This window comes from Phragmites australis, chromosome 19 (assembly GCF_958298935.1).
Source record: "Phragmites australis chromosome 19, lpPhrAust1.1, whole genome shotgun sequence".
In the NCBI taxonomy this organism is placed as follows: domain Eukaryota; kingdom Viridiplantae; phylum Streptophyta; class Magnoliopsida; order Poales; family Poaceae; genus Phragmites; species Phragmites australis.
This window is the reverse complement of record NC_084939.1, coordinates 9,912,986-9,929,946: the sequence shown is the minus strand read 5'-3', so window position 1 is coordinate 9,929,946 and position 16,961 is coordinate 9,912,986. Positions and strand designations below refer to the sequence as shown.

Sequence of the window (16,961 nt, the reverse complement as noted above, 5' to 3'; positions counted from 1 at the left end):
AGTTAGTGACTTGCATTTAATACCCATGCAAGTGAAGGCCATCCTAATATCCAGTGCAAGTGGTGACCAGCCTGACACTCTGGACAATGCGACACCATAATAGGCAGTCAGCCTAGTACATCTCCTTTAGGACCACTTCCATCATTACACTTGCCATAGTAGATAATATCTTCTAAATAGGGGTAAGAGTATTCTGTCTAGACCCAAGCTATGTGATTCAATTGACCCTAGTTCCATGTGGTATAGCGAAAGCTGGTATCGCTATCTCTATAAGGGCAAACTTGTATACAAGCACCCTGACGACACTATAAATACAGACCCCATCAGGCCAAAGAGAGATCTTTCTTATCAATAGCAACAACACATTTGGTTCTCCTTCCTCTCGGCTTCTTCTCCAAGCTTGAATCTCCTCTCTAGAAGAGGCTCTCACCGCACTTGTTCATAGAAGACCTTTTCTTTGACCAACAAGACATTTGCAAATACATGGCTATGGAAATCATCCTGCCAAATGAAGCATAAGCTGGCTGCTTATCAAAGATTGAGCACAAGAAGAATCCTACGAAGGAAGAACATGTTCCTAGACTCTTATGCATGTGAACTTCGCTTATGGTAGGAAGAAGAGACGATTACTCGCCTGTTTCTTCACTGCAGCTTCGCCAAAAGATGTTGGGTTCTACTAGGACTGCTAATCCCAGATTTGGAGCCACTGGACATTGCTCATTTCTTCAAAGTAACTCTGAATGTCCCATTTTTTATGGAAATTATCATTCTTATGGCTTGGTGTATTTGGACAGAGCGAAATGACTGGATTTTCAACGGAAAAGACCCAACAGTGCAAGGATGCCAGACAAAGTTTGTTCAAGAATTCACTATAGTTATCCTTCGAGTGAAATCTAGTTACATTCCAGCAATATCACAATGGACAGAATCTTTTGTTTAATGTTTTTGGCTCTTTTCTAATTTTGTTGATTTTGTTTTTAAAGACTGCTTGTTTTCCTTTCTTAATATATTCTGTAGGGGAGATTTCCCCTCCAGTTTCTTCAAAAAAAAAAAGAAATATGCAGTGGTGAAAATGTCCAGTTCATTTCCTATTGTCTTGTGTTTCTGATGGAATCGGTTGTTTTAACTTCATTGAGTAATTGGTCAATAGAACCTGAAGGAAAGCCTAGCATGGTAGAGATGAAGTACGGCAAAATGAGGATTGAAGTCACCTGATTTTGCCACCCAGTTCACCACAGGAGCGATACATCTGTTCTTTTTATTGCCATCATTATATTGGGAAGAAAAGTGCTTGTTTGGCTAGACAGGCCTTAGACCCAACCCCTTCGGATTGGATTAGAAATTATGTTTCCCTTCTCAATCCAAAAGGATTGGGCCTAATCTCCAAACATGCCATAAGGAGATTACCAATATTTATGCCAAACACATTGACCTGAATTTATTTCATATTTTGTTCGAGTTCTTCTAAGTGGGTTGTTCTTCAGGCCTTTTCTGATATCCATGAACTTAATCTCTCTTCCATTTCAGTTCATTTTCCATTTGCATATGTTCGAAGTAAATATTTTGGGTGCAGTATTTGGCTATAAGACAACTGCATAGTCAGGAAAAAGAAATCATCCATCCTTTTGAATGTAATGGAAAACAGCGTGACTTGAATGATGGTGTTGGATGTCCATATGTTGTAACACTTGTTTTAGAAAAGGACGAAATATTGTCAAGAAGAAACTCGATAAATAGTTAAATACAGTAGAACATATATTAGACATCCACTTTGATGAACATAATCTGAAACTATTTTTACAATTCTGGCCTGTTTACTTATATTCTTAACGAAATAGAATCATCAATAGAAGTACTGAAGAGAACAAATAGCTGAGAGTTTTTGAATACCAGCTACCAAGTGATACTGAAGATGAATTAAATGCAACATGCTGGTTTGGACCTCCTGAACGCATGATTCCAAAACCACCTTGTGCATATTGGTGCCATGATTCGGATGCTGCTCAGACAATGTTTCAACAAAATTTGAAGGATTAGCAGATTGCATTAAGTTACATATGTTAGCAGAATTCAGTAGTTACTGACCTTGCTTGGATATTGTGCTGTTTGAATCATCAAAGCTGATGGTCCAGAGGAAGAAACCAAGCAACCGAGACCTTGCCGCAAACTCTAGCTTCTTCTGCACCGCCTGTGCACTGTCGAAGCTGACCCAGAGGTCACCGTTGTAGAAATACTCTACCACTGACTGGTTGTCATAGGTAACAATAGTGCTGTCAGAATTCAGGTACTCTTCTATCTCTGCATATGCAATTATCCCGGTCTGGTTGCTCTTCCTCTGCTTTGTTCCGGCAGCTGCAGTTGGTGATCCTAGCCCATTCTTGGCCTTGTTTCTGAGGAACCAAGATCTTCCAAACAGAGGTATCCCCATGACCAGCTTGCATGGAGGGGCTCCTGCATCCAACCATGAGATGACCCCGTAGCTCACCGAGAAGTGCGAGGACTTGTCATAGAGGGGTGCATCAGCTGTGGTGATGTTGCTGTTCCCGTGGAAGCCGAAGGTGAGAAGATTTGCCCAGTCGAGGTTGCTTGAGATGTCATCTATGGGGTAGTCGAGGTTGCTGTCAGGCATGCCAAACAGGTGGCTTGAGAAGTAAAGTGTCGCTGTCAGGAGTAGAGGCTCCGACAAGGAGTTCGTGGTGGATTCCTCCACGATTCTCGCCCGCCATTCCGCAAGCAGGACTCCAAGGTTTTCCATGTCCATCTGTGTGGCCGGGAAAATCCACGACAAGTCCAGGCCGTCGAAGCCATTGGCTCGAGCCACTTCCACCGAGGAGTTGATGAAGACTCTCCGGAGGTTCTTGTCCGAAGCCATTCTTGAGAAGGCGGCATTTGACACGTCCACCTTGTACCTATCTGTGCCTATGCACAGTATGGTCTTGACAGACGGGCTCCCCGACTTGACAGTGCTGGAGAACGCAGCAAGCAGGGAGCTCTCATCGGCCGGTGGTGGCGTGACGGCGGAGCTCGTCTCATCGATGGATAGGGAGCTGTAGTAGAGATGAGTGTACAAGGAGGCGTCGATGCTACTGACCGGGTAGTACCGGCTCGAGGATGGTGACCAGTAGCCAGCTCTCACGCCAGCAGGACCGCCACTGTCGTCGCATTGCTGCTGCAACGTTGATGCAGAAACAACTGATAGGAATTCAACGAGGAAGATCAAGGCTAGGATGAAGCTTGCCTGCTCCATCTATGTGGAGGTGGTGATGAAGTGGTTGCAGTGGGAGGTTTGAGTGAGGACGAAGTGGTTACAAAGGTGAATATCGCTTTGAGGGAGCAGGGATTAGGAGGGGAGAATCTCAGAGTTGTTGGGAGCAGATGAATGGTGATCACTGATTGCACTGCTTGGCTGTCTCACTGGCTTCCATCTTCTGCAGCCAGGTAGACATGAGGAGTGCCATGCATCTTTGCTTTGGCTATGGTTTCTCTTGGTTACCTTGCAGGTAAAAAGATTAACACTGTCTTCTGGGGCTTAATCAGCAGTGCCTCTGACTCTGTAGTCTCTACAGGCAATGCATGAATGAATCTGGATTTTCTGCTGGTAGGACATGCTTGGCCGGCGGCCCCCCTGCGGGCATTTTGGAATTCCCTCTGAACCCTTCTGGTTTAATCTATGTATGTTAACTGTCCAAGCTCTGCTTTAGGCTCTGTGCACACCAGCCTGTTACTTCCATGTAACAGCAGTAAACAAACATTTATCAATTTGTTACTTCAAACCTCTTGCATTTTGGTGAAGCGTCAGGCTGCAATTGAGTGTTGGCCGCTTTCATTTGAGCTGCTACCACTTTGATCCTGCAATCTGACGGAGTTGTTGAATGGGGTTGGTATGTGATGGTACTATTTTCTGTTTAGGCAGTGCTGTTCTTTTAGAGGATCAGTAACTACTCCTTGCATTGTTAATGGTTCCTTGTACTACAGACCAGGTACCTACAAGTCATGTGTCCCCAGTGTCAATTATGTTGTCAGAGTTGTGAGGTTGTGTCGTCTTATGTGTCGGTACTACTAGGAGGAGGAACCTTGCAGAGACTTCTCGGGCTGATTGGTTGGGTTGATTGGTGGACGGATACCTATAATTTTAAGATGAATATATTTATTTTTATTATTTTAGTTTGACTCGGTAGATATAAATATATGTCTTTAATTTAATCTAAGAGGAAGTTTGATTCGAGATTTACCTTACAGTTTAGTTCGACGAATACAAACTTCTACACCCGTTCATACATGTAGACCTACTCGTTAGAATCATAAAATCATCTTCATACGAGTAATCAATCACAATTACAACTCTTACATTCGCTCATATAACCTTGTATTCGATCAACCAAACAACAACCAATTAATCACTTTTTTTACAATAAATATAGCTTCACTCAATTTGTACCTCTCAATCTGCGTATATATTAATACCGGTAAGACACGTATAGAAAACCAATCACACCCGCGAATCACTATGGTTGGAGGATGAACCTTTTCCCCTTTTCGCCATGGATCCATGTTGGATACAGCGGTGAAGCCACTTCACGTGCTGTAGCATGGTGCTTGCTTGTACGGGGGACAGAGGTTTGACTAGATCTCCTTGTACCGGCACCAAAATATATTCCATTGCCCATTTTGGTCAAGCAGGAGCAGCTACCGGCGCTCCTGCACATGAACTTCGCGTGTCTACCATGAAATGATTGAAATCCTCGCTCCAAGATCTTGCCCTATGAAAAGGTTGCTAAAGGTTAGTGTCTGATAATATATCTGTAATTAAACAGAGCTTTCTTTGATATTAGGGATTAAACAGAAAACAAGACACACGATATATACCAGATAGGGCTTTTGATTGGAGTAATATCCTACGTTATATTTAAATGCTGCCGTATATTAGTTATCTTAAGCATGAGCAATATATCTAGACCTATTACAACAGAGAGAATTAGATCTAGACTAATCTAGGGTTGAAGTTACCGAGTACTTTCAATTGCTAGAGTCTTGATGTTGCTTGCCTTGAATTACGTATGCGTGGATTGTTCCCTCCTTTCCCTCAGGGGTCCAGGTCCCGATCTTATATAGGGGTTGATGTACCATCTCGAATTTAGCCGTAGTCGATAGAGAGTCATTTGTCTTGTCGGCGAAGGCAAATCAGATGAATCCGACTTGATACTAATCATACTCGAGTCGGTTAACCCGATTGACACCTTCCTAGTATATGTCTTGAAGATCTCTGAGTATATCGGGTCCCGCAGATTCGGGTTTATAATATCTGAAGTTATTATGGTATACTCTTTATGCGCATATACCCTATAGTTAGATATTTGACACGGGTGACACCTTATGGGCTTCACTGATCAGATAATAAAAAATGAGATAACGTGGGATCTCTCTCACATCAACGCTTGATGGGTCCACCCAAAAAGTGTCATCCACTATTCGAGTGAGTCCTTTTGGGTATAAAAACCGACCACGCCGGCCCTACCGACGCCAGCGCCCCATTTGATTCGAACCCAGCTGAGAGAGAAGAAGGAGAGGAGGAGAGGGGAGGGGAGGGAGGAGAAATTAGAGGCAAAGCCTAGCTGGAGGAAAGAGGTATATTTTTTATCTTTTTTTTTACAAACTCGATAGGATAGCCACTAGTGCTAGGTTTTGACATAGGTTAGAGGTTAGATCTAGGATTTTTTTACAAAACCCGGTAGGATAGCCACTAGATGTAAGTTAGAATGTAGATCTAGGTTTAGAATTAGGGTTAAACATAGTTTAGCAATTAGATCATGTTTGTATGTATCTTTTAGCAATTTGATGTAGTATTTAGACATATGATAGGTATTAGATGTAGGATTTAGATATAATGTAGGCATAACTGAGGTAGTAGATGTAGGATTTGAAGGTATTTGATGTAGCGACCTGAGGATATTTTGTTATAATGTAGATTAATTGTTGGGCCATATTTTTAATGAATGTTACATTATTGTAGATATAGTTTTACATAATTTTGTATGCTATGTAAAATGATGTTAGGGTTTTTATCGATGGTAGGCAGATATGTCGGATAAGTGACAGTTTAGGATTTTTTATGGGAGAAGTGAAATATTATATGGTCTCGAAGGGGTAGTATTGCTCCAGATTGCAGAAGAGTGTCTGACACTTGTATGCCTAGTTGATGCGGGGTTTTAAAATAGACCCCAAGGTCCAAGAGATGACCATTAGTATTGTGGGCAATCGTATTATAGATGGTGCGTACTGTGAGGTGTACCCACTTAGGGAAGATCAAGTCTTGAGGACATACCTGTAGGATGTTGTGCAAAGAGGTTGACAATCTTTGTTGCTTGTGCAATGAAAAAATAAGGAGGCAGTTGGGGAGATGCAGGGTGGAGGGTACACGGAGGAGGAAGGTGATGACGATGAGGCTGTCGATCCCAATGTTGCATATTCATCGGATTATCCTATTGAACTGACTGATGAGGCAAACGACGGGGAACATATCCATTCTCTAATTGAACAGAGAGAGATATATGTGTTGGAACAATTTTCCTCAACAATAATCAAAGGGGTTTGTTCCAGGTAAAGATGCTGAGGGGGTTTGGCGAAGGCTGATGCTGAGGCTTCGGCAGATTTGGCTTCAATCGTAGTCGATGAAGCAGAGGTCGAAGGCTATTGTCATGGCTCACCGAAGTTAATGATGTTCTCGCGTCTCTGCTCATGTGCACCTACCAAAATCTTGGGACCCAGGATAGTATTTTAACTCGAGTACCCTCTGTAGCCCCTCTTGACTGGTGTTCATGAGTGGTGAAGGATACCACATGGGTGACATAGTCGAAGTCGGCATGGGCAAAGTCGTTGCGGCCAAAGCCCCTATGGTCGACGGAGGTGAAGTTGAGACGGCCAAAGCGAAGTCATCGCGGCCGAAGCCCCTCTGGTCGACGTAGTTGAAGTCGACAGAGGCGAAGTCGTGACGGCTGAAGAGAAGTCGTTGCGACAGAAGCCCCTCTGGTTGACGTAGTCAGAGTGGACGGAGGCAAAGTCATGATGACCGAAGCAAAGTCATCATGGACGAAAGCCCCTCTGGTCAATGTAGTCGGAGTCGATGGAGGTGAAGTCATGACGGTCGAAGTGAAGATGTCTTGGCCGAAGCCCCTCTGGTCGACGTAGTCGGAGTCGACGGAGGCAAAGTCAGGACAGCTGAAGCCCCTCTAGTCGACGTATTTGGAGTCGACGAAGCGTAATAGTCACAACCGAAGCCCCTCTAGTTGACATAGCAGGGTCAACAAAGGCATAGTCGTCACGACCGAAGACGCTCTGGTCGACGTAGTCAGAGTTGACGAAGGCATATTTGAATCTTTTGAGTCAATGTCAAAGTCCAAGGCAAATGCGACAACAACCCTCCCCAATTTGATGCTGAAGCTAAAGGTGAGGAACGACTCCCTTTGAGTCGATGCTAAAGTCAAAGGCGACAAAAATTCTGACTAGAGCTTTGTCGATGAAGGTGAAACCATAGGCGAGGACGACTCTATTTGAGTAGATGCTGAAGCTGAAGGTCACAGCGAATCCATCTTGTGTCAATGTCGAATGCGAAGATGATGATGGCTCCATCTGGAGTCTCATCGATGTAGTCGAAGCTGAAGGCAATGACGACCCCGTCTGGGTCGACATCGACGTGGTTGAAGGCGACAATGACCCTTTTCGGGTTGATGTTGATGCCGAAGGTGACGATGACTCCATCTTGAGTCGATGTCGTAGGTACCAACATAGCCGAAGGAGTAGCCATTGTCGACGAAGGTTGTCGGCAATGAACCGTGTACAAAGGGACCTTCAACTCCATGAAGTGCAAAGGGCCATGTCTTTAAGACTTACGTTCTGAGGTCCGAGAGGAGCGTTGTTTTTACCTGAAGCTGAGCGATACATCGGTCCTCTTTGGTGGCCCCTTGTTGCCTTTTAAGTTGATTGGTGCATTACCTTTACCTAAGGACCAACGGCACTTTGACTTACTGTATGCTTCAGCACATGCACATGTAACACATGTATGCTTTGGCTTTCCAAAGATTAAGTTTGTCTTCGGTGTGAGGGCAGACACTCTTAGCCCACGTCTTTTGTAACCTGAAGACATGGTTTGTCTTCGGTGCGGTGGCAAACACTCTTAGCCCCCGTCTTATGTAACCCGAAGACATTGTTTGTCTTTGGTGCGGGGGCATGCACTCTTAGCTGCCATCTTTTGTAACCCAAAGACATGGTTTGTCTTCAGTGTGGGGGCGGATACTCTTAACCCCTGTCTTTTGTGCATGCGTTGCATGGAAAGTACAATCGAAGAGTAAATGCTTTATCATAAGGTTAAATGTGGTAGAGAAGGATAAAACCTTCAGTATATGAGGGATAAGCCCCATCCTTCGAGGATTAAAAATTCATGCATACAAGATCTTTTTCTTGCCAAGATTAAAACATGTGCATGTGGAATGAATATTCCCCTGAGCGAAGGGTAAGAACCTGCATATGTGAAAAACAAATGCTTCGATGTATTTATGTAACAAATACATAGAAAGTAGTGCTTCAGCACTCATGCGAAGAATTCGTGCTTCGATGCAAATGCAACGAGAGCACATGAAAAATAAACGCTTCAACATGCAAGCAAAGGGTAAAAAGTTTGATGCATATGTAATGCAACGATATAAAGTAAGGACTCCGACTTATGGATGTGATGTGCGAGTAAAAGTAAATGCTTTGACATACGAGGGTAAACGCGATGCACTCATGTAGAGATAAATACTTCGGTAAAGAGCTCTCATTCATTCGTTCATCCATTCATACATATAAGAATAGATTCATTAATGCGAAGGGTAGATATCCTGCATATGAAAAAAAACAAATGCTTCAATGCATATGTCATGCGAGTGAGTGGAAAATAAACATGCGCGAAGATTAAATACTTCTATGTGTGCACGAAGAGTCAATGCTTCGATGTTTGATACAATGTTAACATGTGAAAAAGGAACATGCCCGTATGAAGAGCAAATGCTTCGACACATACAGAGAAAGAATAAATGCTTTGATGTACGTATGGAAAGCGATTGTTAGTATAATTATGTAGTGCTCATAGAGAATAATGAACACTTCGGTATAAAGAAAAATACTTCAGTGCACATATGGAGATCAAATACTTCGTGTGGTAATGCAATACATGTATGCAAAAATTAAGCGCTTTGGTATGTTTATACTATGTGCGTGTATGAGATGCAAAATTATGTTTAATGCAATCATGCAATAAGCATGGCTAATAAAAATGTGTATTTGCATGTTAAGCTTTTACTTAACATGAGTTAATAACTAAGCCGCACGCTTCAACTTTTTTCATTTTTTTCAAACTTCCACCCTATAGAATATGATGCAAATGACATTATTTTTTAAAAAAAAATCACAGAAGGTCTTAGAATTGTCTATAGTTTTTTAAGATTTTTTGATTTTTTTTTGAATTTTTTGAATTCAAATTCGGTTATCGTTCTGTTTCTGAAACTGGACCAGAACGGTAAGCTCGATAACTGCGAATTTCGACCAATCATCGTCCATAAATTGAACCCTGGTCCTCAGATCGAAGACTACTGACATCACATTTTTTTGCAACAAACAGGTGCAAGGACTCACCTGAGCAGTCCAGTTGCTGGGGAAGGGCTAACTAGCAGGCTCAGCCCAGCATGTAAAGGCCCGACACAGGCCCAAAACGTAGTCGTGGCTTGCCGTGCGAAGGTCCATGGCAAAGGCCCACCACGTGAAGGGGTTGTTAGGGGAGGTCTGAAGGGGTTCTTCGAGACGAAGGCTGCGTGAAGGCCCATGACAAAGACCTGACGTGCTAAGACGCGGACCAGCACGCGAGGAGGAGGGAAGCTTGGCAGCCGAAAGAGTGATCCAGCGTGCATGAAGTCTGGCGTGCGGAGATGGAGGCATGTCCACACGCGCGAAGTCTGGCTCGATGAAAGGTGTTCCCTGGCGAAGGCTCAAGATGAAGGCGTAAATTTTCTACTTCAGCCCTTGGTGGGGTACAAATATTATAAGGAGATCATTGGACCTTTATATGGGCTGGTTTATTATATAGGCCGTAGTCTTTCCCCCAACAGTAGTCTCTCAGCTGTAAGCTCTGATGGGAGAGCGGGGTGAATAGCTACAACTAGGAAAAGACCTAGGTTTAGTGTTGACATGTACGCTTCTTTAAAAACTCCATCTCAAGAAAAAATGCATGGAGAAAAGAGCGTACATGTGTATGTTCTACTTTACATGATTGCTAGACCTAACACTCTTATAACTACGCTTCGTCTTGCTCGGCGAAGGCTGGGGACCTTAGTGCTTGGTGATGGTACTTCTTCCTCCGTAGCGGAAGTTGAAGGTACATCTTTGTCCGGTTCGTCAAAGGGGATTCTGGCGAAGATTGTTGCTGAGGCTTCGGTAGGCACGGCCTCAATGCAGCCGATGTAGCGGAGGTTGAAGGCCACGACGTGGCTTGCCGAAGGTCATGATGTTCTCATGTCTCCACTCAAGTGCGTCGTCCAAACTCTTGGGACCTAGGACGGGATTTTCAGTCGGGTGCCCTTCATAGCCCCTCTTGGCTAGTGATCATGGGTGGTGAAGGATGCCAAGCGGTTGTTGTAGTCAAAGTCAGAGTGAGCAAATTCATCATGGATGAAGCCCCTCTGGTTGACATCAAAGTTGATGAAGGTTAAGTCGTTTATCGAAGCCCCTCTGGTTGACCGAGTCAAAGTCAATGAAGGCAAATTTATCACAGCCGAAGCAAAGTTGTCGCGACCTCATCCCCTCTAGTTGACATAGTCAGAGTTGACGGAGGTGAAGTCTGTGGGGAACCATCCAACTAATATTCTAATTAATCACCAAGAGGATCATTATTCACAATCACAACCTCGATGATTAATCAGAATATTATCCCGGTAGTCCCGGCACGTGTTTTGTGCCCAAGATCGGAACACATGCCTTCCAACCTTTAGCATCACAACATAGCTTAAGAAAGAGCAAGTAACTAACATTTATATTACAAGTCTTTAACATGCAACTATTTCCAACAATTTACATCAAAACGTAACAACATCTACGCAGCGGAAACATAAACCTATACAACAAAAGAGAGTGGAGCCACATGCCCTTAGGCTCCACCCCAAAAGCACGACCTCCAAGAGTATGATGCACTACTCTTGCCCGCTACCCTGATCGGCAGGCACGAAGTAGCCAAACACCAGCTCTTCCTCACCAGCAGCACTTGAAAACGCAGGCATGAGTACGAAGGTACTCGCAAGACTTAAACCATATAGAGCACATATACATAGCTCGACTCTAAGGATTATACATTGAGCCATTAGCAAGGAAAAGCCACATGGTTAAGTTAAACATAAGCGGTAAGCAACTTGGACACATATGTATGAGCAACTAACTTAACCAACAACAATATAACTCTACCCTGCCATAACCAACTGAACATAAATAACTGGAACTATTATGAACATACATGTAACAAAAACCAACTCAACCATCTCACACATATCCAACCATCAACCACAAGCGAAAACTCTACAACCAATGCAGATGGACAGAAGCATGCTCATGACTGAGAGCGTGGCATTTAGAAATATTTTTACACCCTGCAGGGGAATACTCTTGGACCACATGACTTGAGGACCATACGGCTTGCATGACCACACAGATCCATACAAGGGGTACTCATGTTAACCTTTCCCAATAAGCCCTGATCATTTGAAACATGCATCGCTCGACGCGACGGTACTAGAACTACTCCCGGAGCAAACTAGTACCACTACAAGCCCACCCGCTTACACTGTCGATGTTTAGGCCCCAAATGACCACAGCTACAAAGGTATTCAGCTCACCTTACCATTAGATCGGAATGTGGTGAGTACGGTAAGTGCTAAAGCCGACTACACCAACGATCGGTGCTTAAATGACGCAAGTGGTCTACGGTGTCCGGTTTCCTCTTCCGACCTACCCAGGGGAACTCTACATCCAGGCAGGATAAACACCTCCTAGCACCGCCTACGTCTCGTCTCATACTCACCACTTATACAACTATCATCAACAACCCATCAAGGTTAAAATTATTGTGAACAACAATTAAACCTATAGCTCACGAATGATGGAACATTCCACCGCTCGACTTCTACCGGTGACCTATGCATTTCTAAGCATTTCGATTTAACTTGTAATCTAGACACCAACAACATACTCAAGGTGACAAGGAAAGGATGGACAACAATTCAAGGTAGAAGTAATGCATTCAACATAGGATCTACCCACTCGTACCTGATCTCGACTCGACACATGCAAACATACATAAGCATAGTTTATCAATTTTAGATTTCATTCAATTGAATAAAGGTGCAATATACTTAGTTGCTTACCTTGCTACTCAGGTGGCTGCCTATAATTACCAAAACTACACTTGCAGAAATCTGGAAGATTGGAGTCGTCTTCGACCGCGGTAGCCTCCCGCTCCGGCTCCTTGTTCGCTAAATAAGAACGCGTGCAATGATGAGTATGAATGAATGCAACAGGGTATGCCACAATGCTTAACAACATGCTAGAAGTATAAGGCATGCGAATCAAAGCCATACTAAACGATCTAAACAAAATCTGAAAAATAACAACCATCCAGAGTATCTGGATTGGTTCAAAGTATCCGGGTCCGGACCCTCCAGGTGAACCTCTGAAAGAGGCGCTCGGTTACTGCCTTTTGCTTGACTGACCTGGAGTATTCGGGTGAATCCGAAATATCCGGGTTCTGGAGCCTTCGGGCCATCCTCCGGTGAAGGTGCTTGGTTAGCCAGTATTCTAACTTAACCCGAAACCTCCAGGCTGGTCCGAACTATCCGGGCCGTGCCGGACACTCTAGATGAAGCTCCAGGAGAGGCTCTCGGCTAATCATTAACGCAACTACACGGAGTCTCCGGGTTTACCCGGATTATCCGGGTGAGGCAGACTTAGGTTCTTCCACAACTTTTTCCTTGGTCGATTCGAATCACTTTACAAATCTGTGCTACACAAACGTGTATATGCCTTATCTAAAGGATTCTAAACCCATCTTGCACCCTAAACCCTAACAAATTTTGAACACAATTCGACGGACAATTTCTGCTGAACCCGGAGTATCAAGGTGAGGCCGAAATATCCGGGTCAGCCTAGAAAAGCTGCTCTCGAGTGGATTTTTGGTCGATTCAAGTTGCAACCTTCTCCAAACCTAAAGGGAACATGTTAGGGATAGTCTAAGGGTTCTCGAACTCACTCATCAATTAGCAACACGATTCTATAGCTCAAATTTGTCCAAAACTCCACTTTTTTCTTGGTCAGGAAGCTGGAGAAGCGCTTTGACGGCCTGGAGCTGCGGTACATCCCTCGCCGTGACAACGCTCTGGCCGATGACCTCTCCCTCCTGGCCTCCTCCCGTGCGCGCGTCCCTGCCGGAGACTTTGAAGAAAGACTCACACGGCCTTCCGTCCTGCCTGCCGAACAGGATGAAGGGGAAACCTCGAGCTCAATTCGGGGGACCCCGGCGGCGCCCTCAGAGGGAAGCCCTGACAGGGTGCCACCGTCCGGCGAGTGCGCTGCGCTTGCTGGCTGTTCTCAAGATGCCTCATGGATGGACGAGATCCGAGGGTACTTGAAGGAAAAGTTCCTCCCCGGGGATGAGGCTTCTGCCGAAAGAGTTGCTCAGCAGTCCAAACGCTATGCCATAGTAGATGGGGATCTCTACCAACGTAGCGCAGGCGGCATCCTCCTGAAATGCATCACCCGGGCAGAAGGAGCTTCTCGCTGAGCTCCACGAGGGCGAGTGCGGTGGCCATGCATCGTTCCGCACGTTGGTCGGGAAGGCCTTCCGGCAAGATTTCTACTGGCCTACAGCCCTCCAGGATGCTTCCGAGCTGGTTCGGCGCTGCAGGGCGTGCCAGTTCCACGCAAAGCAGATTCACCAGCCGGCTCAGGCTCTTCAAACCATCCCCCTGTCATGGCCTTTCGCGGTCTGGGGGCTGGACATTCTGGGTCCATTCCCCCGAGCAATCGGGGGCTATGAGTACCTCTACGTCGCTATCGACAAATTCACCAAGTGGCCGGAGGCGGTTCCAGTCGTCAAGGTGACCAAGAACACGGTGCTCCAGTTTATCCGCAGTATCACCAGTCGCTTTGGTGTCCCGAACCGGATCATCACCGACAATGGCACTCAGTTCACAAGTGCCCTGTTCGAGGACTACTGCGAAGACCTCAGCACCAAGCTCTGCTTCGCCTCTGTCGCTCATCCTCGAAGCAATGGCCAGGCCGAGTGCGCCAACACGAAGATACTGAAGGGGCTCAAAACCCGAACCTACAATGTGCTCGCAAAGCACGGGAAAGGGTGGATCGATGAGCTGCCTGCCGTGCTATGGGCCAACCAGACCATGCCAAGTCGCGCTACCGGGGAGACTCCTTTCTTCCTTGTGTACGGCGCTGAGGCGGTCCTCCCCTCCGAGCTCACTCTAGGCTCCCCTCGGGTGCATGCCTACTCTGAAGGCGAACAGGAGCGGCAAAGGCGCGATGACGTCGACTATTTGGAAGAGCATCGGTGGCGTGCCGCCGTCCGAGCAGTCCGCTACCAGCAAAGCCTACGGCACTACCATCAGCGTCACGTCCGGGCCCGGTCTCTCGAGGTGGGGGATCTAGTTCTCCGACGCGTCCAATCGCGCGAAGGAAGGAATAAACTGTCCCCTATGTGGGAAGGCCCCTTTACCGTGATCGGTGTCCCGCGAGAAGGCTCCTTCCGGTTGGCTGCAGAAAATGGGCAGCCGCTCCCCAACCCGTGGAACATCGAGCACCTGCACAAGTTCTTCTCGTAGATGGCCATGTTTGCAGGCTCAGGTCAACCAGGCCGGTGGATTCCCCCCGCCCAAGTTGACCGGGGGCTACCACTAACTGGGTAAGTCACCCAACCTTGTAAAAAAAATTGTCAATACAATATGTATATCAATGTGCAATCCTTATGTCAAATTTCATTTTTCTGGATTCCATATGTTTAATCTGTCAGGTGAGATGCTCGATCGTGCGAGAAAAGTTCGCTCTCTCTTTTTCCCCGTTGATAAAAGAATCACGATCGGTATGCGCGCGGGCAGTTGCTGCTGACTTACGTCTGTTGTGGTAGGTTGTGGTGTTCGGTGTCGTGGTAGGCTCCCGGGCACTACCGAGCCCCTGGGGTTCTTGGGTAATCCTATCGCTCGAACCGCTCGAGTAGTCCGAAGCCTAGGCCCCAGGGGCGGGCTGTCAGTGCTCGGTCTGCTCTATCATACCCGGGCGCCACCGAACCATAGGACCTATGGGTTATGCCTCTGCCTGCTCTTGTCCGCCGGTCTGGGCATTCGAGAGGTCTCAGGTCGAAAACGAGAGCAGTCTATAATGAGTACCGCACTAACAGAGCACACCAAGCAAAGAATTTCTCTTTTTTTCTCAAGTCACAGATCGACAATCAAAAGCAAAAGCAGCTCGACCGCGAGGGCCTCGGTGCCCAGGTCGCTGCTCAGCGCTAAGGGTCCTCGGGTGGTCCTACTGCTCAGACGTGAGTGGTCGGGATTGCCTGATCTGGGCCCCCATCGCACCCCCCACTGCTCTGGCGCCCCAGCCGTGGGAACCAAGTTCCCGGGCACCCCGAGCTCAGAGCGCATGCCTCTCCTGGATCGGTTGGCTGAAAAGCTGACAGCTGTCCGGTGAGTGGTTAAATTCAGATGAATTTACATTCAGTAGTATATTGTTCCCGAGTTGTCCTCGGGGGCCGTCGTACTCTAATCTGTTCGGCGAGATGGTCTCCTCGCGCACAAAACCCTGCCACGTGTCCACTTTTTCCTGGAACGACAGAACGGTCAGTAGAAAGGTGTACCGTACGTACGGCAATGTCTGACCGAAGTCTTTCATGGTGGTCGTGGTATTCGGTCCGCTTAAAGGGCCCCGAGCACTACCGAGTCCCTGGGGTTCTCGGGTAATCCTATCGCTCGAGCCGCTCGAGTAGTTCGGAGCCTAGGCCCCAGGGGCGGGCTGTCGGTGCTCGGTCCGGTCCGTCCTAAGCCCGGGCACCACAAAACCGTGGGGACTCTTGATCGCATTCCCGCCCGCACGTGTCTCTAGTCTATTTGCTGAGTGGTCGCAGAGTGGGAAAGTGTTTACTGGTCATGGCGTGCTCTGTGCTGGATCGATCTATCTCCCGAGCAAGGAAGTTCGTGCCTTTGTCTTTTGACTTAGCCGTTGCGGACTCGCGAGGGCTCGGGGGCTGAACGCGCCGAGAAGGCCTCACTGCTCGGGTGACGAGTGGTCGGGGCGACTTCGTTCTCGGGGAAGGAAAGGTCGGGCTCGGTCCGAGTGAGTACTCCTCGAGGCATCAAGTGAAAACAGCAGAAACTTCGTGAAGCATTAAGAAGAATACTGGAGTTGCGACCCCAAAGAAAGGCTTCCATTATATTCACAAAAAAGGACAGCTATTCTGAGGGATCACTCCCATATTTACATCAAGACAAAGAAAAAGAAAAACTACAAAAGCCTACTCTAAGTCGGAGCCCTCGCCACTGCTCCCCGGGTCTGGAGTCGGCGGCGCCTCTCGCGCAAAGCAGGCCGCCACCTCGACGGCGGCGCCCCGAACTGCCTCTCGGGCGACTTCCTCCTCGGCTTCGACCACCCCTTCCTGAGCTGGTTCCAGCGGGAAGTTCGGGTCCCGGCTTCGGTAGCAGGCCAGGACATGCTCAGCCACTGCCTGGGCCAAGCCACGCCCTTCCCGGGCGGCGAGCTCCTGGACGGCGTGGGGGAGCGCCTCGAGGCGCTGGCTGATTCTCTGAAAGCCAAGGGCAACCTAGCTGAGGCCCTCCCCTTCGCCTCCACGTGGACTTGCCCGAGCCCAGCCACCCTCACGGACCTCTGCG

At 46.9% G+C, this 16,961-nt stretch overlaps 1 protein-coding gene across 1 annotated transcript; it reads right to left on the bottom strand.

The window, feature by feature from the left end:
- Positions 1-1,770: 1,770 nt before the first annotated feature.
- LOC133900571 (nod factor hydrolase protein 1-like) lies at positions 1,771-3,493 on the bottom strand. Its single transcript, XM_062341751.1, has 2 exons — positions 2,086-3,493; positions 1,771-1,999 (listed from the first exon to the last, which is right to left on the bottom strand). Exons 1-2 carry the CDS (start codon positions 3,245-3,247, stop codon positions 1,827-1,829), a joined length of 1,335 nt encoding a protein of 444 aa, XP_062197735.1. The 5' UTR covers positions 3,248-3,493; the 3' UTR covers positions 1,771-1,826.
- Positions 3,494-16,961: the final 13,468 nt, after the last annotated feature.